We start from the raw sequence: 21,715 nt of genomic DNA on the forward strand, positions 1-21,715 counted from the left end.
TCTGTGTTTACATTTGTTATTTGCATTGGTGTGTAAAAGGAAGTTGATTATTGAACTTTGAATGGCCTTGAACATAGAGGTGGTTTTGTGCTTAGATAATTATATTAAACTTGGTACTGCTTGTCTAGGTTAACTGTTTTTTAATCTGCAATGAACTAGAAAAAAGTGGCTTTGCTTTACAAATTGTGTGATAAGTAGATAAATTTTTTATTAAACTATTCTGAGGGCCTTTCTTAATTAATGGTCACCTAGATTTATGGGTTTGAGGTAAAGGTATCCATTAGAATTTGACTGTTGGGCCATCACTGGCATAAATAAATGACTGCAGTATCAAGGGCTCTATGTTAGCCCATCTCATTCTTTTTATGTAGCAGAATTTCAAGGCCTGTTAGTTAATGGCCATGTAATTTTCTCAATGAAGCTAAGAAAATGGGACCCAACTGAAATTGCGTGCAACAGTTGAATAAATTTGCAATGCTCACATGTCTTCTGTTTTGTTGTGTTCTCTTCCTTGTAACCCCCTTGCTCTTGATCTGAAGAGATGGAACACACAGTAGCTTGTAATTTTGTTGTGGTCACTGAAAATGGCATCACTAACATGTGCAGACGTTAAGTTTCTACTGTCTCTTGTGTTGGCTTCCATTGCTGAGTTGGTGGCCCTTTTATTATTTCTTCTGCACTGCAGAATTGTGCATTATTAAATCATCTACAGTGAGCTGCAAAACGGACACCTTGTTGAGATGTCCTTGTTGATTCGCCCTTTTGAATCTATATTTATATAAGATTTGTTTTGTCGACCGCGACTTGTCATCTTCTAGTCTTCGCCGATGGGCTGGTACACTCATGTGTGGTAACTTTCACTCTTTATCTACGTGGCCTTATTTGTCTGTGTCCTGCTTTTCTATTTCATGCCCTGTTAATTTTCTGATAATGAGACTTCATTATGGAGAGGATAGGTGATTAGTAGACATCGTATATAGGAGTCACGTTAATTCATAGGATTAATGTATTGGTAATTGTGATCAGACATTCCTGTTCAGTACTCTATATCTTTTGTCTCTGTTTCTGCAGCTTCTTTTTAATGCATGCCACAATCTGTATCTGTCATTCTTTTATCATATCCCATTACAAATACCTTTTATGGTTTTTCAAGTATTTTTCCATATATCTTTGGACTTTGAGGATTGCCTATTTGGAAACCATGAAATATGCAGCTTGAAAATAGGGACGAATTTTTCGGGATCGGGGAGTGTTATCCGAACATGAATCGGGTTCTCGTTTCCAAAAAACCCACCAAATTGTTAAAATTATTCTTGGTCCCTGTTCTTGAGTTTAAAGGAGTGGTAAAAAAAGATAAAGTATCACATTGTGAGGCACGGATGTTTGGGATTTGTAATGCTTCTAGATAGGATATTAACACATGGTTTGGTGCTTGGTTAGAACTCAACTTTTTATGTACAAGAGTGCTTTACTAGAATGTGGGTAAGATACATGTTTTTCTTTTTGGTAAAGACTAGTAAAGCTATGAGTTGCATTGAAGCTTCTAAGAACTAATAAATATATACTACTATTTATCAATTTTTTTTATAAAAAAAGAGAGACCAGAGTCACCAGAATCACTTTTTGTTTTAAAAATCAACTAAAAACAAAGCAAAAGAACGGAGGGTCGAGCCCTGAGACATGGTGTCTGCATGTAAGGAATCAAAAGCCCTTATCGAGTAAACTTGGAAAATACAAAAGATATGGCTATGAATCTGGGGAATATTTCTTCCAAACCAGAGTGTAGAAAAGCAAGATTAAAATATTAGAAAAAATAGAAGTATAGAAGGATTTGTAGAAAGATTTGATTCGAGAAAAGTTGGTTGGTTTCACGTGCCAGGAACAGCGGGGATAAGCTTTATGAATTCTGATCCCCTGCAAAGACAGGAGAAGCAGAGATTTATGATGTGGCTTGCTGGGGGATCACTTTTTGTACTGATGGACGGGACATGCCGCTCCTTGAAAGTTGAAACCCAGGGAGTAATAATATGCATGGGTGCTACTCTGCCCTCCTGCCTATTCTCCTACTACTCCCTCCTCCGTCCCAGTGAATTGTATACAGTTTCCTTTTTGGACGTCCCATCAATTGTATACATTCCAAAAGTAGTAAACTTTTATAATATAAAATATCATTACACCAACTACTTTCTTCCACTATCTCTATTCTATAAGAGCAAGTCCAACACTATGCTAAGTCGTTCCCTAAAAATATTATAAAATAACATGTCTTAGTGATTTAGCACAAGATTTAGCACATGAGCTCCAATAGTACTCCCTATATCCATTCCCTATTATTATAATAATATTAAATTTAAACAACTACATAGCGGAGGAGAGAAGGAAATGATGTAGAGGAGAGAGGGAAATGAATATTTTAATGATAAAAATAGTTTAGAAGTGGCTAGCATATTCTAAAAATAGGGAATGGGAGGCTTGTGCTAGTGATTTAGCACATCACTAGCATAGTGTTGGAGTGCAATTTTATCATATATTTCCTATTTTTGGATTTAAGACTTGATTTAGCACATCTATTGGACTTGCTCTAATAATATAAACTCTATTACACCCACTACTCTCCTCCACTATCTGAAATTTATTATTAAATATAAATGGGTCCCACCACTATACCCAATTTTCATCTACCTTTACTCATTTCTTACACAATTTCTTGGTCTCCGTGTCCCAGCCATTTGTATACAAATGACTGGGACGGAGGGAGTAACATTCATCTAACCCCTATGCATTCTTTGCTCTTTTTCTTGGCTCCGGATTCCGATCTTGCTGCTCGTTCGCATGTATTATTGGATTCTCTTTTCTTTAATAAGATTTGATTTAAAAAAATCCGAACATAATATTACTGATTTAAAGAAAGAAAAAACTTCTCCGTCATGTTTGATTGTTAACATCAGTTTTTGAGACCTCTTTACAATATAGTTTTATGATTTTTTTTTTAAAAAAATTCCGAATAAAAGTTTGATATTCAAATTTTTATTTAGAAAAAAATAAATTAAAAAGAATATTATAGAAGTATATTTTATAAGAATGTCAAAATGCGTGCAGTGATAGTTCAATCTGAACTGGTGACTAAAGGTTTTTATTTTTAGTTTAGTGATAAGTTTTTAAACACACAATAACTTGAATAACGAAAAAATTTATTCTTCATTTTTAATCCAAATTTTTGAGTCGATTTTTGTTCATTTATCTTCCTTAAGAACCGACTTAAACAAAAGTAAGAAAAATGAAAATCATTACCGATCTCGTTTCGAAGGAGTGAATGTTGTAGCATAAATGTCTACTTCCATGTCCTCATATTGAAATGGGCACCATGTGAAATTGTGAATGTCCTGCCGACACCACTTACGACCTAATGATCTCTTATCAAATTCCCTCTTAAAACATCGAACAGAATTCGCAATAAATACGAAACGCACATACGTAGTACAGTTGGTTGGCAGAGATGCATAACTGTTGCGAGACAGTGTCCTATTTATTGTTACCAGAAGCACTAGTGTTTCTGTTTCAAATGCTCCGGTACAGTAGTAGAAGTAATAATCGCAATATAATTAAGCATTAACTCCATCTCAAATTCAATTCTGCCTTGGATTTCCCCCACAACGTGGCCCAATCATTCACCTTCCACCTCGGATTCTCCATCAACGTGGCCCAACTCCCCTACCAACCCAGCCCAACTCAAGTAACAAACCTACGTTCCTCGATCTCCGTTCCGGTTAAAACTTTAATCCTCCGGTCAAACAACGCATCCAAAAACAGGGAATAAAATTTCTTTTCACCACGCCCACGCTGCTGTTACTTTTTGTGTTTTATTGGGATAAAAAACACAACGAGATACGGGGATCATTTTTAACTATATATGTCCGGATTTACCGTACTGGGTCGGGTGCAGTAAAATACAAAATTATGCAGTAAAAAGAACAGTACTCTAAAAAGTGAACTATAAAGGCAATGTTAGAAAAAAGAGCCTCGAACCTTCAGCGACAAATTAGATATTTTATTATTATTACTTACAGAGACATGTATCTATATTTAAAAAAAATTTAACTACAAACATATAGTCCTACATATATTTTGAGAGATCCGTGTGATTATAACTGATCAACACCCTTGTGGAGATTGTGTGATCTAGATCGCGTTTGAGCAATTTGATTGAGGTTTGTTTTGAGGATTTGATTGTACTATGTTTTGTTTTATGGCATTCTGTTTTGATGTTTACGATGAAGGTGTTGGCTTATGAATGTGAGATCTGTCGGATTCTATTTCGGCGTTATAGTGGTTTCTTTCTTTGTTTTGTTTTTGCTAAATGTGTTTTATTTATTCAAGGTTTGATTTTTTGATATACATGTCATGAAATGAGTGATTCGAGCTGAAATTTGCAGTGTTTTGTTTCCCGGACAATAAGCTACTGTATACTGTATTAAATTGTATTGAAGAATCATTTTTTATTGCATATTATTTGATGATTTAGAGCTTAAAGTTTGAATCTTTTGCTCATTCTCTTTCAATGGAGTACTTTTAAGTTTATCTGTTTGTGGATGTGATTGGTGTTGTTTGTTGAACAATTTCTGTTCAAGTTGAATGCCTTTGTTGATGATGAAAGATATCTGTGTTTTGAATTCTCATGGATAGAGATTATTTCTGAGTTTTAATTAAGTCCCCAAGATTGTGTTTTTGGAAACTGTACATACGTGAATCAGGAGAAAAACAAGCACATATGTGTCGGTAGTGATGGATTATGTGATTTATACTCTCTGGCTTGCTTCTTCCTGCGGGGAACTAGCCTTATATATTTTACGTTGTTGCTGTTGTAGTGGTCAGGTGGACAAGGGATTTGGACCGCTTTTGAGGAGACTAAAGTTTTATAAGCTTGATGCTAGGTTTTTTTCCTTGGTACCTGTTGAAAAATGTCAGGTAACAATTTTGCAATATATATAAATTGATTCTAAGTTAATGTGTTTCGTCAATATGCTGCATTAGTGTTTCTGATTCAGAATTTCATTCAATAGGCATAGAACGAGTAGAAGATTATGATGAATTACGAGAACGAAGATCTGATTTTGAAAATTCTGAAGATGAAAGGAGGCAATCCAGGATTGGACATTTTAGAAAGAAAGCTTTGAACGCTTCAAACAAGTTTACACATTCTCTAAAAAAGAAGGGGGTGAGGAAAGTTAATTATAGGGTTCCTTCAGTTTCCATAGAGGATATACGTGATGCAAAGGAAGAGTGTGCGGTTCAGGAATTGCGCCAGAAACTCATTGAGATGGATTTGATGCCCGCCAGACATGATGACTACTATACACTTCTAAGGTTTATAAGTTTTCTGAAATATTTTAGATTCGTCTTTAAGCTTATCTGGATGTATAAAGATAATATATAAATAAAATGAGTATCCATGTTATCCTCTTAAATTCGTTAAAGTTATAATTTTATGAAACTTGTTGATTTATATAGCTATAGGGTTTAAATTTTGTTCATCTTCAATTGCAATTTGCAAGATGTTGATTAAACAATTTCCATGCTCTGTTAACTTAGATTTAGTAAGGAACTTGTCAAGAACATCATATATGGTAGAATGACTATAGAAAATGTTTAATCTTAAGGTAAAACGAGTTTAATATCATGAGTATTTTATAATTTCTTGGTGACTTTCAACATTGATCTTATATTTGTTTCCTATCTGTAATTGCAGATTCTTAAAAGCAAGGGATTTTAGTGTTGAGAAAACTATCCAGATGTGGGTAGAAATGCTCAAGTGGAGGAAGGAGTACGGAACTGACAGTATACTAGAGGTAATTACAGAGACAATAAAATGAAAATTTTAATTCTCTGCGGTTTTATTGCTGTCATTTGATTATTTTGATATCTTGTGCTTTATGATTTCAAATATTGAGCTACTGACCTCCCAAGTAACTTCCTTAACACTGATAACCGCGCTCTTTCAATAATCAAGTTATGGTATAGTTACAAATAAAGACACTAATTTATAGCATCTGAAATTTGGATATTGGCTTGTAAAACGATGTTTTTGTTTCCGAATATATACTTTTTCCTACCATCTTTTGCCATCTTTTACTCATCAACCTTTGATATTGTTTATTTAGGACTTTAAATTTGAAGAATTAGAAGAAGTCCTGCAGTACTATCCTCAAGGATACCATGGGGTTGATAGAGAAGGAAGACCTGTGTACATAGAAAGGCTAGGGAGAGCACACCCAAGCAGGCTTATGCGCATCACCACACTAGAACGGTACTTGAAATACCATGTCCAAGAATTTGAGAAAGCAATTCATGAAAAGTTCCCTGCATGCTCCATTGCAGCGAAGAGACAAATATGCTCAACAACTACAATATTGGATGTGCAAGGCCTGGTATGCTGATCTGTAACTAAGTGTATATTTGACTCCGCTTGCACTGTTTTTTTGTTGCAAATCTGGTCATTGAAATACATATTTGATATAAGTTATTTAGCTTTGGGTACATGTATTGGTAATGAAAACAAAATTAGATTTTAGAATATAAGAATTTTTGTTATCAAGTCTGAAGTCTGTTTTTACAAATTTGCGCCTCTTTTCTGGGAGACTACTTGTTTACTATCATCTCTATCCATAAATATGTTTGCAAATTCATAGGTTTAATGTATATAATTTTAGTGTATACCCTGACTTGCAGGGTGTTAAGAATCTAACACCAACAGCAGCGAGTCTTGTGGCAGCCATGGCAAGAATTGATAATAATTACTACCCTGAGGTACTGATCTCATTTTAGTGTTTTCCACTTCAGTAAACGCGGTTTTGTTACCTGAACTTGTATTGTGTAATTTCTAGACTCTGCACCGGATGTTTGTTGTCAACGCTGGTTCTGCCTTTAAGAAAGTGCTTTGGCCCGCTGCTATGAAGTTTCTAGATCCAAAAACCATTGCAAAGATTCATGTAAAGAAATTTAATTACTCTACAATAAATTTTCAGTTGTCTTCACAATTAAGTCAATGAAAGTCTTTGATTTATCTGTCAGGTTCTTGAACCCAAATCTTTGGGCAAACTTCTTGAATACATTGACTCAAGGTACATTTTTTTGTCCTGATACTTCCATTTTTTGCTTTAGATTTATAACAACTAATTACTTAATATTACTTCTTCCAGTCAATTGCCAGACTTCTTGGGTGGTTCGTGCACATGCCCTGCTGAGGGAGGGTGCCTTAGATCTAATAGTGGTCCATGGAACGACCCTCTTGTAATGAAGGTGAAATTTCTACGTTGGTTTATAATAGTGTATAGAGTATATATTTCAAGATATTGATGTCTATGTTTAAACTTCTATTTTAAGAGCGTTGTTTCTAATTGAAGCTGTTTTCTCCAATTTATAGCTAGTACGTAATGCCGAGACTACATCTGTGAGGCAAATCACGAGAGTATCAAGTGACCAGCAAAAAATTGAAGTAAAGCAATTATCAAGTGATGTGCAAAAATTTGAATCCTATACTCAGTTACTTTCGATAAAGGCAAGTTGCTAGCTTTTGTATGGAAAATCTTATGTCATCAGAAATCGGGGTCTGTATATAATTTATATTTTTGTTCTGACAGAATAATAGTGACGGATCAACAGTAGAAGCTATAACAGTGAATGATGATCCATGCTGTATCACTGCCCAAAATAGTTGTAGAATTGCAAGATTGGAACCCAATCTTGGAGATGTGAGTTTCCGATCTTTTGTTTTGCAATATCAAAAGTTCTGGTCGCAAATATTACGGCCCTGCTGTAATATTGTATTTTGATTTACTTTTACCTGTTGACTTGAACGAACGAATACAGGCAGGGGAATCTGATTCTACGATCTACTACAATTGTGATGATCACTTCAGTCATGTTGATTACGATAATGAGACTGACCAAGTGCTGGGAAATTGTCAGGAGGTCTCTTCTAGTGAGGGAACACTAGATAGAGAAGGTATACTCATGTTGTACATTTAAGTTGTGGTGTGTTGGGATAGTTCTGTGATAGGGGCATGCATTTCTCTTTGTTCAGAACTCATGCATTGCACATATATAGAAGTTTTTGTGGTTGGGATTCACTTAATTACTACTAAAATGCCTACCTCTCGCCATTGTATTCAGTCCTTGCTAAGAAGTAAGATCCCTTCAATACTGTTCATCCATTTGCTTGTTTTTCCTCCACTTATGTTGCTGTACAAAGAAGTTCAAAAAAATCACTGGAGTTTAATGTTTTTATAAGTAACAAGTGTTGCAAGGATATTTAGTATTGCAGCAAGCTGTTTTGCTATATTATAAGTTTTCACTTGATTGCTATTTGGACCAGATGCTTTCCATGCCATCTAAATATCTAATTATGATTTATGCCTAACATTAAGTTAAAATATGTTCAAACAATTCAACCACAGTGTATCATCTGACACATCTGTCTGTAATAACTGATTTTGCGGTTCAGGTACTTTGATTATTCAGTGGTTGGTCACTATTCAGGAGAAGGTGGTGAAAAGAAGTCTCTGGCGTGTGGCAAAAACATTACTAAATTTTGTTGTCAGACTTTTCGCATTTTCCCGGAGTTTGCCCTTTGAATCTAGAAGAAGGACCAATGTACATCCATCTAAAGTTATTGAAGAAAAGCCTGACGAGCAATCACCTATCATCGGAGAAGCTGTCACTGGAGAAGATTACATCCATCCCTGCGTGGAGCGTCTCCAGAAAGTAGAGCAGATACTTGACAAACTGAAGAACAGACCTGCTGAAATTCCAAGAGAGAAGGATCAAATGCTTCTGCATTCATTGGAGAGAATCAAGTCTGTGGAGTTTGACCTTGATAAAACCAAGAGAGTAAGTCATGCTGATATGGTGAGATATTAATAAAGAAGCTTTGGTGTGTTGACCTGGTATTATTTTTCATATAGGTGTTACATGCCACAGTGATGAAGAACCTCGAAATTGCTAAGCTGATGGAGAATCTGCAGGACTCCAAATTTCAGGTATGTTACTAAACCTCTTTGCTAATAATATAAAGGCACCCCTATCCAGTTGCTTATATCCTTACAGTCCATGAGTGTATCAATTCATTATTTCTTTTACTCTATTGATTAAGCTTTAAACAGTTCTCATGTATCAACTCAATATTTCTTCTACTCTATCGATCAACCTGTAACAGTTCTAATGACCTTTTATTGTTGCAGAAGCGACGATTCTGGTGTCGATTTTAGACAGCTGTATAGGAACAAGGTGTCGGGTGCATAGTCATATACCCATAAGGACGATTTTAACAAAAAGAAACAGTAGCTTCTTAGGCTCGAGGCTGATACTACAAAGGGAATGAGCAACGTTAGCAGATGAGTTGGTGTTTATGCTGTAAATTGAAAACATATTAAACCTACATACATCTTTGCAGCTTTCCAAGTTGTTCCCGCTCAAATATGAATCTGTAGAGAAAGAAAATGTTAATGCAGACTGCAGAGTTATACATTGCTGCAATGCTGCTGCCGATCATATTAACTTTGATCCAATTCGCTATCTTACTAACCCTCTGCTTAGAATCCAGGCGTCGTGACCAAAATAAATCCAATTCCTGAATCAATCCTTTTCTTGTTTTATTTCAAAAATAAATAGGAAATTACATAAAGAATTAGAGAGGTCAGTGGGTTTTCAGGCACAGAATTTTTAAATAATATATCTCCCTTTACATATAAATAGTAAATAGGAACGGAATTTCTTGTGTGTCCATCGACACAACGGTTATAGTTAGGTGGTACAATTTTATCAAATCTTATTCGACTAATAATGATGATGTATGCACAAAAATCACCGTCTACGGAAATATTCATTTTAAGATTCCCAGTTCATGATGAACTGGTTTTTCTTTAGTCTTTTTTTTTTTTTTTTGAAATAAAAGTACTTGCATTATAATTAAAGTGCTTCAAGAGCAAGATTACAGTGAATAAGTTCAGGAGCAGCAGAGTCACACTCCTGAAGACCTGACAAAGAACCTGCCGCCTTTGCTAACAAGTGGGCAACACGGTTCGCAGACCTGGGCACAAACACTAATAACACTTCATCAAAGTGTTTCATTAATTCATGACAATCTTCTGCAATGAGATCAAAGTATGATCGACCCCTGATTCCGTTCACTGCATCTACTAGCAATTTTGAGTCTGTTTCAAATATACACTTTTCAGTTCTCCACGTACTCGTCCAACTGATAGCTTCCTTTAAGCTTAAGCCCTCTGCTTCCCTTGGCTGAGCTATTCTCTGCAGAACGTTACTTCTTGCACGAAGGAAGTTTCCATTCTCATCCCGAGCCACACACCCCAGCTTCACACAATCATCTCCCTGCTTACACGCCGCATCCATATTTATTTTGACCCATCCCGGGGGTGGTTTCTGCCAGTTACGAGCCACCTGTTGCATCTGAGATTCCCGACTAGCTTTCTCCATGGCTTTCCTCCAATCATTTAACATGTTTAACGCCATTGCCTTGACACCAAACACGGACATCGTAGCTTTATCCCACACCCACTTGTTTCGTCTAAACCACATGCTCCAACAAAATAACCCCAACATCACACATTGCTCTCTTGTTCCTGTTCTAAACACCCGTTTAAATACGGTTATGATCGTATCCTCCTGCATCACTGTGACTAACTGCTGCATTCCTAACTCATGCCAAACTTCCTTAGCAAACTGACAAGTGAATAAAATATGTTTTTCATCCTCCACCTCTGTTTGACACCAGCTGCAAAATTTGGTCATATTAACATTCTTCCTTACTAAAGCCTCTGCAGTAGGGAGAACCCCTCGACACACTCTCCAGAGGAAATTTAGGACCTTCCCAGGGAGTTGCAGGTTCCACAATCTTTTCCAGAACACACCATCTTCGTATACTTTTTCTCCTCGAATTCTACGATAGCAACTCTTAACAGAGAACTCGCCCTTGCTATCAAACAACCACATCCACCTATCCTCCCTCTCCTTCAGTTTTTCTTTAGTCTACTATCTAAATTCTACTAGTTGTCCTGAAATACTCATTCTAAAATGTCTACAACTAATTAGTATTGTCTTGTCTCAGTCCCTCTCAATTATAGTAACACATATTTTAATATTCGTATAAAGTATAATTTTATAATTTATTTTTTATTTGAAATAAAAAATTTAATTGTAACCTTTTACTTGTCCCGTCTCAATTTATAGGTCCATTTTGAGAAAAAAATTTGTCCCAAAATACTTGTCCCTATTTTCTTTCAATACAAATTCATCTACATATTAATTGGGGTTTTTTTGAAACTCAACATTATTCTCATTTCTCAATACACTAAATCCCTGTATTTATTGTAATTTTTTTGAAACTCAACTATATTCTCACTTATCAATGCACTAATTAATGATACATGAGATTCTATCTAACCAACTTTTTTCTTAATATGCGTTTTTATTTTAAAATGGACCTATAAATTGGTATTAACAAAAAGGGAAGTATAACAGCGTAGCAGACCAGTTGCCGTTACTTACAAAGTAAACGAGGTAAAAAAAGAGTAAAGGTCATCTCATCTATAGATTAGAGCATAAGATTAGCTGTAAACTACTTCCGCTAATTCATCCGGTTGACACTCACACGACACAGAACAAGGGGTTCATACACACACAAACTCGTGTGTATCTGTATTTGTATACACAAGATACATAAACACTTACAGTAGATGAGATTAAGTACACATAAATTATAAAATGGCGGGTAGCTGTGTTTCTTCTTCTTCATATTTCATCATCGTCATGTTCTTCTCGATTTCTCTTTTCGCAGACCTCTCTACATCTACTTTCATTTCAGGTATGTTATCATATTTCTTTTTATTCTGTATGCATTGAGCTAAATTGGGTCTTAATTTAGTTTGATGTCTGTTTAATCGGTGAATTTGGTGTGTTTAAACTCCACAGATGATATCTTTGAATCTCATGCCTCGATAGGACGCAACCTGCTTCAGGCTAAAAAAGGTTTTTATAATGTAGTAGTAGTATCTTTGATCTGTGTCTCTTCTAGTAGTTGTTATGATGAATATGTTTTCGGTATATATTGAATTTGATGATTAATAAATACTGGTATAATTGGTTTGTTTATTCAACTGTAGTCCAGTCTGATTAGTTTTTCATCAACTAAGAAGGGATTAGGAACAAGTAGAACTCTTGTGATTGTTGTAAAATGCATCTAGCTGTACAAAGCTTTATGCTGTGTGCTTTCTTGGACTTGTTGGAAGCTTCGTACTCATAATATCTATGTTGAATACTGGTCATTGGTTGTTAAGTGTTAGGAATAGCTTTCGGGCATTTATTATGAAGCCCATGATAATGTGGTGTCTATTCGCCTTTAACAGCAAGAAACTAGGAGTTTGTATAGTGTGGGCTACAAGAGATTGGAATTTTTAGAAACCTATGAAAATTTCGGGCATAAATTCATCCTGCAGTTCAACCCTTTTTTTTTTTTTTTGGGGGGGGGGGGGGGGGGGGTCTACTGGATTTTTAAAATAGTAGAATTAAATAACTCTTACTCCACGACTTAGGTATAAGGAGTGACGAGGATCGTTACATTGTATAAGCACAGTATGCCATTATTATGCCGTGTTGTTGCTAAGAACTGCAATTCAAATTGGGGGCTACTTGATTTTTAGAATAGTAGAAGTAAATAACTCTTACTCTACGACTTAGGTATGACGAGTAACGAGGATTTTTACATTGTAAAAGAAAAGTATAGAATAGTATGCCAATATTATGCCCTGTTGTTCTCAAGGATAAACCAAGGACTGCAATTCAAACTGCAAACAATTAGCTTAAGATGTGTGAAGTTTATATTTAAGTATCTGGATTTTTGTCCTAAAGCTTGTGCAGTTGTGTCTGTGCACTGTTCTTATGAAGTGCCTAGTTAGGAGTGCCTTTATTTGAAGCATAACAACTATCATATTTCCATGAAATATATAAATCATTCTCGCAACGTGCATGGGCGGATCTAGGATTCGAACTATAAGGGGGCACCAAGTAAATTTTCAGAAAACACCTATATAATTTTGAATTTTGCGGGGGCACTTATATAATTTTGCAAAATTTAGAATGGTGAAAAAATGTAAAAAAAAAATTTAGGGGGGACACGTATCCCCCCGTGCCTCTTCCTAGATCCGCCCCTGGCAACGTGCAAGTATAGTGTTCCTCAATGGCAGCATATGCTCATTTGTGTCACTAGTATAGAACTATAGATGAAGCTGCTCACAAGCAGTTGGCCAATTTTTTTTGGTTGTGTAAAAGAGCAATTATTATTTTCCTAGATCATATTGTTATATACTTGGAACTTATATAAGCCATATATGTTCTAATAACAAGTCCCTCTTTTTATTATGTGCAGCTTGCCCAGTTGACTTTGAGAATAAGAACTATACCATCATTACTAGCCAATGCAAAGGGCCCAATTACCAACCCAAGCCTTGTTGCGACTCCCTTAAAGAATTTGCTTGCCCTTACACGGATGAGTTGAATGACCTATCAAATAGTTGTTCTGATACAATGTTCAGCTACATCACGACCAAGGGAAATTATCCAGCTGGTCTGTTTTCCAGTTTCTGCAGGGAAGGAAAGGAGGGGCTTGATTGCTCTTCATACACACCACCAGATTCAGCTAAAGATGCAAGTGACAGCAATACATGGAATCAGTTTCAGTTACTAATGTTAACAGCATTTCTGGTTGTATCATTTTTTGTTTTCTAAAAGCTCTAGCAGGTGTACATTTACTTTTATCTTGTTGGCCTTTGTAGAAGTTCTGAGTTCTCATACACAAGCTTAAAGTCCCCAATCCCCATGTAAAATATTATGTGTACCGTGATCTTTGGAGTTTTGTATTGTACTATATCTAGGCATTAAACAAGGACCGAAAAAAGAAAAGGACCGATGCAATATTTTCATCTAAATACTAGTAGTACTCAATAGTCAATAATATCAAGATGGAAAGAAAATTCATTGTATATAATTACATTTTCTGAGCCAAAATGTTTGAAAAATTAAAGCAAAATTATTTCATATTATATAATATATTTTATATTTTTATGGCATTTTTGTGTACACTTATATTACAATCTAGGCCATTGCAACTTATGATCAAGTTCACAGCTACGAAATGAAACACATTACTTGGATGTACCTACTGTTTACGGTCAACAATCTTGTATTAATAAAAAATCAAGTTATTCTCATGTTATCTTAATATACTGTATTGTATATTCATGGAGTAGTAAAATTATTAACAAAATTTTTTATGATAAAATATATTTCAAATTTATATATATCTTTTTCTTATTAAATTAAATCAATGTTTAAAAAAACAGGAGTGATATTCAACAAAAAGTTTATACCCACCCCACTTGCTTTTCTCTCTCTCCATTTATTTTCTAATTTTCTCATGTCTTCTATCTTGAAAAACATGGCTTTGAATTGATAGAAGGCATCAGAGATCGAGATCGAACCATATAATCATTGTACCTAAGGTCCTTATTTCTTTGATTCTTTTTTATGATTTTGGCTGTTTATTGCATTGAATTATGTATACTAATATGATTTTAGGGTTTTAGATTATTATGTTTTCAATTTGTATTTTGTTTTTCATATTTGTGTGATTCCCAGGCTTAGAGTTTGAATTCGTTTTTGTTATTGGGCGATTTGATTATATGTTTGTGTAATTTTAACTAGTTTAAGGTGAAAAATTGATCTTTTATCTATTATCTATGACAAATCTATGTGAAGTTGGGTGTTTAAGAGGATTGTTTCAACTAGTATTGACCAATTTATCTTCTTTGTGCTTATTGTGCTGCATATTATCATCTTAGTTGTACTGTGCTGCATATATCTTAGTTGTACTGTTAGATTTTCGTATCAGCTTAGTTTAGGCTGGTTTGGATATGTTTCAATCTGGCTTTCTATGAGGTTCCGGTATTGGGAATGTGGATTGTTGATTTCACATTTATTATATTGCTAATGTATTGTGTTGACTTGACTTGTGGTTTAGTAGAAAGTCTCCTTTGTTAATGTAATGTGCTGAAATGAGTTATGGTTTAGTAGAAAATGTCTCAATACCAAGGGGATGATGGTGAATACATGGACGATGAGTATGAAATGGAAGATGTAGATGACGATATGGATGATGAGTTTCAAGCAAGAGATAATAGGGGCTCAGACTCTGATGTGGATGAATATGATGCCATGGTATGTGAAACTTATTTTTCTAGCTGTTGTTTGCAAATTTCATGATCACCCATGCCTATTTTACTTGTCACAGACCTCGAGTCTATCCATATTTCTATCTACTCATGTTTCTGAGCTCGATACTTCGCATTCAGGATGTTGAAGAGAATTTTATGCCAATTGTGCTTAATATGTTATTGACAGTTTTCTCTTCTGCAGAATAACAAATTGGCAGATACTACTGCCTCTCAGGCTAAGAGAGGTAAAGATATACAGGGAATTCCTTGGGAAAGGCTTAGTGTCACCAGAGAAAAGTATAGACAAACAAGACTAGAACAATACAAAAATTATGAAAACATCCCTCAATCTGGTGAAGGATCGAAAAAGGTAATAATAAATATTCTTTAACTCCCTCTCTTACCTTCAATAAAAAAGAGATAGTGAGAAAGAGAGATAACATTAACTTTTTGTTATTTATAGGAATGCAAAGTAACAGACAAAGGAGATATATATTATGAGTTTATGCGCAACTCAAGATCAGTGAAATCGAATATTCTTCATTTCCAGGTCAGGTGACATTCTCTTGAACAATCAGTTTTTTTTTTGTAAAAATTTTACATGCATTTTTGCTCAGTGCTCTACTCTTATTTCTAGTCCGGTATAAAATAAATTATAGTTATTTTACCTAGTGACAGGGTAACAGCCTAACAGGGCCTTGTGCTTTAGTGTGCAGACCATACCAGCAAGGAATTGCTGCCCGATACCTCGAGAATAGACTTCGAGAATAGTCTGTTGCATAAATTGGAGCCTTAGTATACATATATAAAGTCGCTTATGTACCTTACTGAAACTGATTGTCCTGAAAGTAGGATGTTTAGTTTGGTTATCACGTAAAGAGGTTGATTAACTACACAAAAAGTTAGGGAAACCTCCATGGTAAATTGTATTTACAATAGTAGTAACATGCCACCATTAATTCTAATTTTTAGGATGTAGTATTCATGCTAATATGATTCTGAAGCATTTGTTGAGTGGAGCTGAAATTGATCTAATTTGTTGCTCCAGTTAAACCTGCTGGTGTGATTTTTGACTTCTTATTTTTAAAGCATGACTGATCTGGAAATTTTTTATTTGCTTTTGCAGTTGAGAAATCTGGTTTGGGCTACATCGAAGCATGATGTTTACCTTATGTCACATTTCTCTGTCATTCACTGGTCTTCTTTAGCTTGCAACAAGTCTGAGGTTCTCGATGTTTCTGGACATGTGGCACCCTGCGAAGTGAGTGTTTCTGTAGATGATTCGGTTCTTTTGATTTGCTACTTTGTGAAGGCGTTAAATTTTTATTTAATTTTCCATTTTCTTCATAGAAACATCCTGGAAATCTGTTGGAAGGGTTTACTCAAACCCAACTTAGCACGTTAGCTGTGAAGGACAATTTGCTTGTGGCTGGAGGATTTCAGGGAGAGCTTATATGCAAGGCAAGCTATTTATTGTTTACATAATTTGTGAATATAGTTTTAGGCCTTGTGTTGGCTGGAGGATTAGGGAGAGCTTTATGCAAGGCAAGCTAATTATTGTTTACATAATTTTTTAATAAAGTTTTAGGCTGGGAAGAGCAAGGTGGAAAACAATTACACTTGTTTGAATTAGTAAAGATGCAACTTTTTATAGCTGGGTTAAGGTTAACATTAAAGCGACTTCTCTTCATTTAGATCAGTAAGCCTGTTAGTTTATATGAGAGCTTTTAAAGAACACATGCCACCAATGACAATTTAATGCACACGTGTTGCTATGTGAGTTTTTAGTTCTAATTTATTTGACCCTCACAAAAGTATAAATTACCAAAAGAAAACTATCATACTTGTATGCTGGGGTAATAAAGGGGCTAGACGGCTAGACATTGATGCCTTGTGTTACTGGATTTGGAAGTTTGGACATTTTAGGCTGATTTATATTTGTACATTGGGTGCAGAATTTAGATAGGCCTGGAATTTCCTTCTGTTCCAGGACTACTTATGATGACAATGCTATTACCAATGCTGTAGATATCTACACGACAGCCAGGTAATAAATTTAAAATTCTACAGGTTACTGAACCTTTCACATTATACCACAACTTGATATAGATAATGTCTTTATTTGTATTGTATTGCAGTGGTGCACTTCATTTTACAGCTTCAAATAACGATGGTGGAGTTAGAGACTTTGATATGGAAAAGTTTCAACTTTCTAGCGAGTTCCATTTTCCCTGGCCAGTCAATGTAACCTCTCCACTTTCTTGCAGCCTGATGGTTATTAGATATAGTTTATAATCTTTTTTTTGAAATTTTGACCGAGGTAAAAAGCAAATAAAGTACAAATTTATTTAAAGACACATGCGCACTATTATGATTGTATGAAATGATGATATGTATCTATATATAATTGCACAGCAAATGATGTGGAGGCTTATTCTGTTTGAATCTGGCAGACGAAGGGTTGGGAATGCATGACCTTAAATGTACAACAAGCCTGCATATGCACATCACCTGACATTCATTGCCTTATTTTCTTTAGATTTCTGCTATTTTACACGACTTATTTTGGGTTGCTAGTCTAAAGTCATTTGTCTGTTGATTGATGATACATGCTTTTGCAGGATATGATGCACTCATATATTATTGTTGTGGTGGAAAATGACTTGTTTTATGTTTGTTTGCAGCATACCTCCAGGAGTCCTGACGGGAAGCTTGTTATCATAGTTGGAGACAACACAGAGTGTATGTTGGTGGATAGCATAAGTGGAAAGGTAATCCTCTATTTTCAATTTACTTCCCGAGATCACTCTTTAGGCTCGAATTCATAAATTTAAACTCGTTCTAATCTGCCTAATATTTGCAGACGGTTGCACCCTTATGCGGTCACTTGGATTTCTCATTTGCTTCAGCGTGGCATCCTGATGGCCTGACTTTTGCCACTGGGAATCAAGACAAAACCTGCCGGATTTGGGATATGCGAAATTTATCCAAGTCTGTTGGTGCCCTAAGGGGTAATCTAGGAGCCATTCGGTCAATTCGTTATTCCTCTGATGGTAGATTTATGGCCATGGCAGAGCCTGCAGATTTTGTGCATGTCTTTGATGTTAAGAGTGGGTATGACAAAGAGCAGGAGATTGATTTCTTTGGCGAGATATCTGGCATGTCTTTCAGTCCAGATACAGAATCTCTTTTCATTGGAGTGTGGGATCGTACTTATGGGAGCCTCCTAGAGTTTGGGCGACGCAGGGATTACTCGTATCTAGATGCTTTGATCTGACGAGCAGGATGCATTCTGCTAATAAGCGTGTGGACACAGCTCATGTCTCATCATAGCAGCAGTCAGTTAAAGCATATTCGGAACAACAAGATTGTGACTGAGTTTTAGGTGTAGTAAAATTCTCAATTTGTACAAAGTTGTTATGTAAGAGTCTTATTTGGTTGTCATAAAAGTTCTGAAAGTGAGAGATGTACAAAAGGTTAGGAACATGTAAAACTTTTTAAATAGGGTTATTTGTGGGAAGTACACTCGGACACATCAATTGAGAAAGAGTGAACCTTGCGTTGCTTTGATGAACTTGGCAGTGCTATCTCCGGTGTATTTTTCTGCATATACATTAAGCATTTATGCATGCAACTGTGTGAAAGACTGGCAGTTACCGACTTGCCGCATCATGAGAAATTGCGAAGGGAAGCCAGGAAGCATAAGCAAGCCATAGCACTTCCTTTTTTTTCTTTAAGAAAACTGATTACCTGAAATAATGATATAATGCATAATTTTTACTGTGGTAAATTTATCACTATATTTGACCCTAATGCATGTCTAGTTGTCTCCTAAGCCAGGGAATCCCGGACAAGAGGGTGAAGAATCAATATATCTGATCTAGAAAAAGAGCCAGTGAAAGACAGACAACTCAGCAAAACAGAATCAACATCTTCACTCCTCTCCTCACAAAAATCCACAAGTATTATCCAACTCTCATCCACTCCCTTAACAATAACAATATCATCATACCTCCTATCTTCCATTACACCACCACCCAAATTAAACACCAAAACACAACACAGGGAAGTCCAGCACTTGAACACAACCAGCAATGGCCTCTGCCTTGTTCTCTGCACCAACCTTCCAAGGCTTAAGGCCACTAAACAAGCCCACTGACTCCGCTCTCCTACCAAAAGCAAGCTTCTACAAGCCCATCACCATGAAAACCAACAAAAGAGTAGGAGTCATCAAATCAGAGCTGAACCCATCTCTGGTGATAAGCCTGAGCACAGGCTTGTCTCTGTTCCTGGGAAGGTTCGTGTTCTTTAACTTCCAAAGAGAGAACGTGGCTAAACAGGTCCCCGAGCAGAATGGAATCACTCATTTTGAGGCAGGGGATTCAAGGGCCAAGGAGTACGTGAGCCTGCTGAAATCAAATGACCCAGTTGGATTCAACATAGTGGATGTGCTTGCATGGGGTTCTATCGGACATATTGTTGCTTACTATGTCCTTGCCACCTCTAGCAATGGCTATGATCCCAGCTTCTTTGGCTGATCTGTTTTTATTAATGTTTTCTACTGTAATATATATAATTCCTTTTCATGCTGCACTGATTCATGTTTTTATGATACTACCTGGGAAGTCAAGCCTACCTATCATCTTCTTATCTAATTCAAGGGTTCATGTGCTTTTTAATGTTTATGCTTCTAACAATTTTTTAATTATTCTGATGTTCTCTGGGATAAATTTTCTTAAGCCTAAAATTAGGCATAGCTAAATCTGAAATCTTACTCTGATAAGTGTGGCAAGGTGCATTTAATAATTTATAAATTTAATGAATTCGCAAGTGAGTTTTATTTTATGAGTTTAGAATTGATGTTAGTTCTTAAAATTTATTGCTGATTACAAATGGATTCAAGAGAAAACATGTACAATGCAAAACTTTAGGATGATATCAGAAAATAATATTAAAGTGGACAATATTACGGTGGATAAATTCGCGGTGCTTTAAAAGTGGAAGAAAACAAATTCATAATTATAATCAAAAATTGTTTGTATAATATTAAAATAATAATAACTCATATATAATTAATAAGTTTGGACATCAAGTTATATATTGAAATTAAAATATATCATTCGTTATTTAAATTAAAATTACAAGCTTAAAAGTAAGGAGAGTTTTTGAATTTTCAAAAGATTATATTTTTATTTTAAAAATTTACAAAGTTAAGTAAATTTAATCTCTCTATCTTTTTTTACAGGAACACACTGCAAACTATTTTTTGATAAATTAGTTAATTCTAATCGGTCGAAATATTTTTGAGTTAAATATTAAATTCTAAATTTTAACAATCAAGCTTGAAATATTATTATATTATAATTCAACATGAATTCTGAACTCTGAATTTAGTAGGGATGGCAGAAAAAACCGATCCGAATGGATACCCGACTGTTTCGACCCAAATGGATATTACCGAACCCGATATTTTGGATTTGGATTTGGATTTGATTTTTAGACCCGAACGAGTTTGGATTTGGATACTGGGTATTCCGTATCGAAACCCGACCCGAAATCCGAATCCGATCCAAACCCGATCCAAACCCGAAACCCGAAAAAAAATCCAAATACACACACACAGATATATATATATATATATATATATATATATATATATATATATATGTATGTATGTGTATATGTATATGTATAAGTATACTAATATAATTTTTTTCAATTTTAAATCTACTAAATTTTATTTATATATATATATGGTTAGAGTGTGAATGTGTATATTCTTGGATTATAGTGACTTTTTTTGTTTAACTAATGAGTTACTTTAAAATTTCATACTCCATATAGTGAAGATTTGTGTTTAGAAATTATTAAATACAGTTCAAGTTTTATTAATGTGTAATACTTTATTATTAAAGTAGCTTAGTTTTAAATATAATGAAATTTAAGGGCGAAAAAATCAAAAATAATATTTTTTCAACATTATATAAATTTCGGAATTCATGTTTTGGATAAACCCGAACAAACCCGAACCCGATCCGAAACCCGTGGATTTGGATTTGGATTTAATATGTGAAACCCGATTGGATTTGGATTTGGATTTTAAAAATAATTTGGATTTGGATATCTCAAATATCCGAACCGATCCAACCCATTGCCATCCCTAGAATTTAGAATCTAAATCAAATGAAAGTCAATTTTACTTTTTGTGACAAAAAGTATTATAATTATCGACATGTATAATTACAATTGTGTTGTAAATTTATGTTAAAATATTAAAATACACTTAAAAATATAATATTTTTGATAAATATCAAAAATAAAAAAAACATGAGAAATATTATTATTTATAAAATAGAAGTTTAATCTTAATCAACTAATTTTTAAGTAAACTCATCTAATCCAAAATCAAAAAATCTTTTCTGGAAGAGTAATTC

General features: G+C 34.9%; 4 protein-coding genes across 7 annotated transcripts; all 4 read left to right on the top strand.

Annotated features, from left to right (window-relative positions):
* Positions 1-4,004: 4,004 nt before the first annotated feature.
* Positions 4,005-9,579, top strand: LOC108219402 (phosphatidylinositol/phosphatidylcholine transfer protein SFH13). The gene is made up of 15 exons (XM_017392828.2): positions 4,005-4,208; positions 4,866-4,965; positions 5,061-5,364; positions 5,747-5,846; positions 6,159-6,425; positions 6,727-6,804; positions 6,882-6,986; positions 7,069-7,118; positions 7,197-7,296; positions 7,421-7,555; positions 7,638-7,748; positions 7,867-8,002; positions 8,501-8,886; positions 8,961-9,035; positions 9,237-9,579. Exons 2-15 carry the CDS (start codon positions 4,959-4,961, stop codon positions 9,261-9,263), a joined length of 1,881 nt encoding a protein of 626 aa, XP_017248317.1. The 5' UTR covers positions 4,005-4,208; positions 4,866-4,958; the 3' UTR covers positions 9,264-9,579.
* Positions 9,580-11,571: 1,992 nt separating this feature from the next.
* On the top strand, positions 11,572-13,912 carry LOC108218624 (GPI-anchored protein LLG1-like). Its single transcript, XM_017391650.2, has 3 exons — positions 11,572-11,878; positions 11,986-12,042; positions 13,439-13,912. The coding sequence occupies exons 1-3, from the start codon at positions 11,779-11,781 to the stop codon at positions 13,795-13,797; spliced, it is 516 nt and encodes a 171-aa protein (XP_017247139.1). The 5' UTR covers positions 11,572-11,778; the 3' UTR covers positions 13,798-13,912.
* A 482-nt stretch (positions 13,913-14,394) lies between these two features.
* On the top strand, positions 14,395-19,964 carry LOC108218623 (uncharacterized WD repeat-containing protein C2A9.03). Of its 4 annotated transcripts, none has more exons than XM_017391648.2 (10): positions 14,395-14,570; positions 15,142-15,285; positions 15,484-15,651; positions 15,745-15,831; positions 16,408-16,542; positions 16,632-16,742; positions 17,237-17,328; positions 17,420-17,525; positions 17,966-18,052; positions 18,145-19,964. In XM_017391648.2, the coding sequence occupies exons 2-10, from the start codon at positions 15,145-15,147 to the stop codon at positions 18,556-18,558; spliced, it is 1,341 nt and encodes a 446-aa protein (XP_017247137.1). In that variant the 5' UTR covers positions 14,395-14,570; positions 15,142-15,144; the 3' UTR covers positions 18,559-19,964. The 4 variants fall into 4 exon arrangements, with proteins under 4 accessions (XP_017247137.1, XP_017247138.1, XP_063947458.1 ...); XM_017391649.2 differs by having other exon boundaries at positions 15,139-15,285; positions 18,145-18,855; XM_064091388.1 differs by having other exon boundaries at positions 14,438-14,570; positions 15,469-15,651; positions 18,145-18,855.
* Positions 19,376-19,964, top strand: LOC108218625 (photosystem I reaction center subunit V, chloroplastic). Its single transcript, XM_017391651.2, has one exon. The coding sequence runs from the start codon at positions 19,376-19,378 to the stop codon at positions 19,817-19,819; it is 444 nt and encodes a 147-aa protein (XP_017247140.1). The 3' UTR covers positions 19,820-19,964.
* Positions 19,965-21,715: the final 1,751 nt, after the last annotated feature.

This window comes from Daucus carota, chromosome 4 (genome assembly GCF_001625215.2).
Source record: "Daucus carota subsp. sativus chromosome 4, DH1 v3.0, whole genome shotgun sequence".
In the NCBI taxonomy this organism is placed as follows: Eukaryota; Viridiplantae; Streptophyta; class Magnoliopsida; order Apiales; family Apiaceae; genus Daucus; species Daucus carota.

Excerpts from the sequence above, each read along its gene's own strand:
- LOC108218623 (XM_064091388.1), top strand. The coding sequence starts at position 15,145 with ATGTCTCAATACCAAGGGGATGATGGTGAATACATGGACGATGAGTAT. Across the intron at positions 15,832-16,407 it reads CGAATATTCTTCATTTCCAG|TTGAGAAATCTGGTTTGGGC; the intron begins GTCAGGTGACAT and ends TTGCTTTTGCAG. Across the intron at positions 16,543-16,631 it reads GACATGTGGCACCCTGCGAA|AAACATCCTGGAAATCTGTT; the intron begins GTGAGTGTTTCT and ends TTTTCTTCATAG.
- LOC108219402 (XM_017392828.2), top strand. Across the intron at positions 5,365-5,746 it reads GACTACTATACACTTCTAAG|ATTCTTAAAAGCAAGGGATT; the intron begins GTTTATAAGTTT and ends CTGTAATTGCAG. Across the intron at positions 7,297-7,420 it reads ACGACCCTCTTGTAATGAAG|CTAGTACGTAATGCCGAGAC; the intron begins GTGAAATTTCTA and ends TCCAATTTATAG.
- LOC108218625 (XM_017391651.2), top strand. The coding sequence starts at position 19,376 with ATGGCCTCTGCCTTGTTCTCTGCACCAACCTTCCAAGGCTTAAGGCCA.
- LOC108218624 (XM_017391650.2), top strand. The coding sequence starts at position 11,779 with ATGGCGGGTAGCTGTGTTTCTTCTTCTTCATATTTCATCATCGTCATG. Across the intron at positions 11,879-11,985 it reads TACATCTACTTTCATTTCAG|ATGATATCTTTGAATCTCAT; the intron begins GTATGTTATCAT and ends TAAACTCCACAG. Across the intron at positions 12,043-13,438 it reads CCTGCTTCAGGCTAAAAAAG|CTTGCCCAGTTGACTTTGAG; the intron begins GTTTTTATAATG and ends TATTATGTGCAG.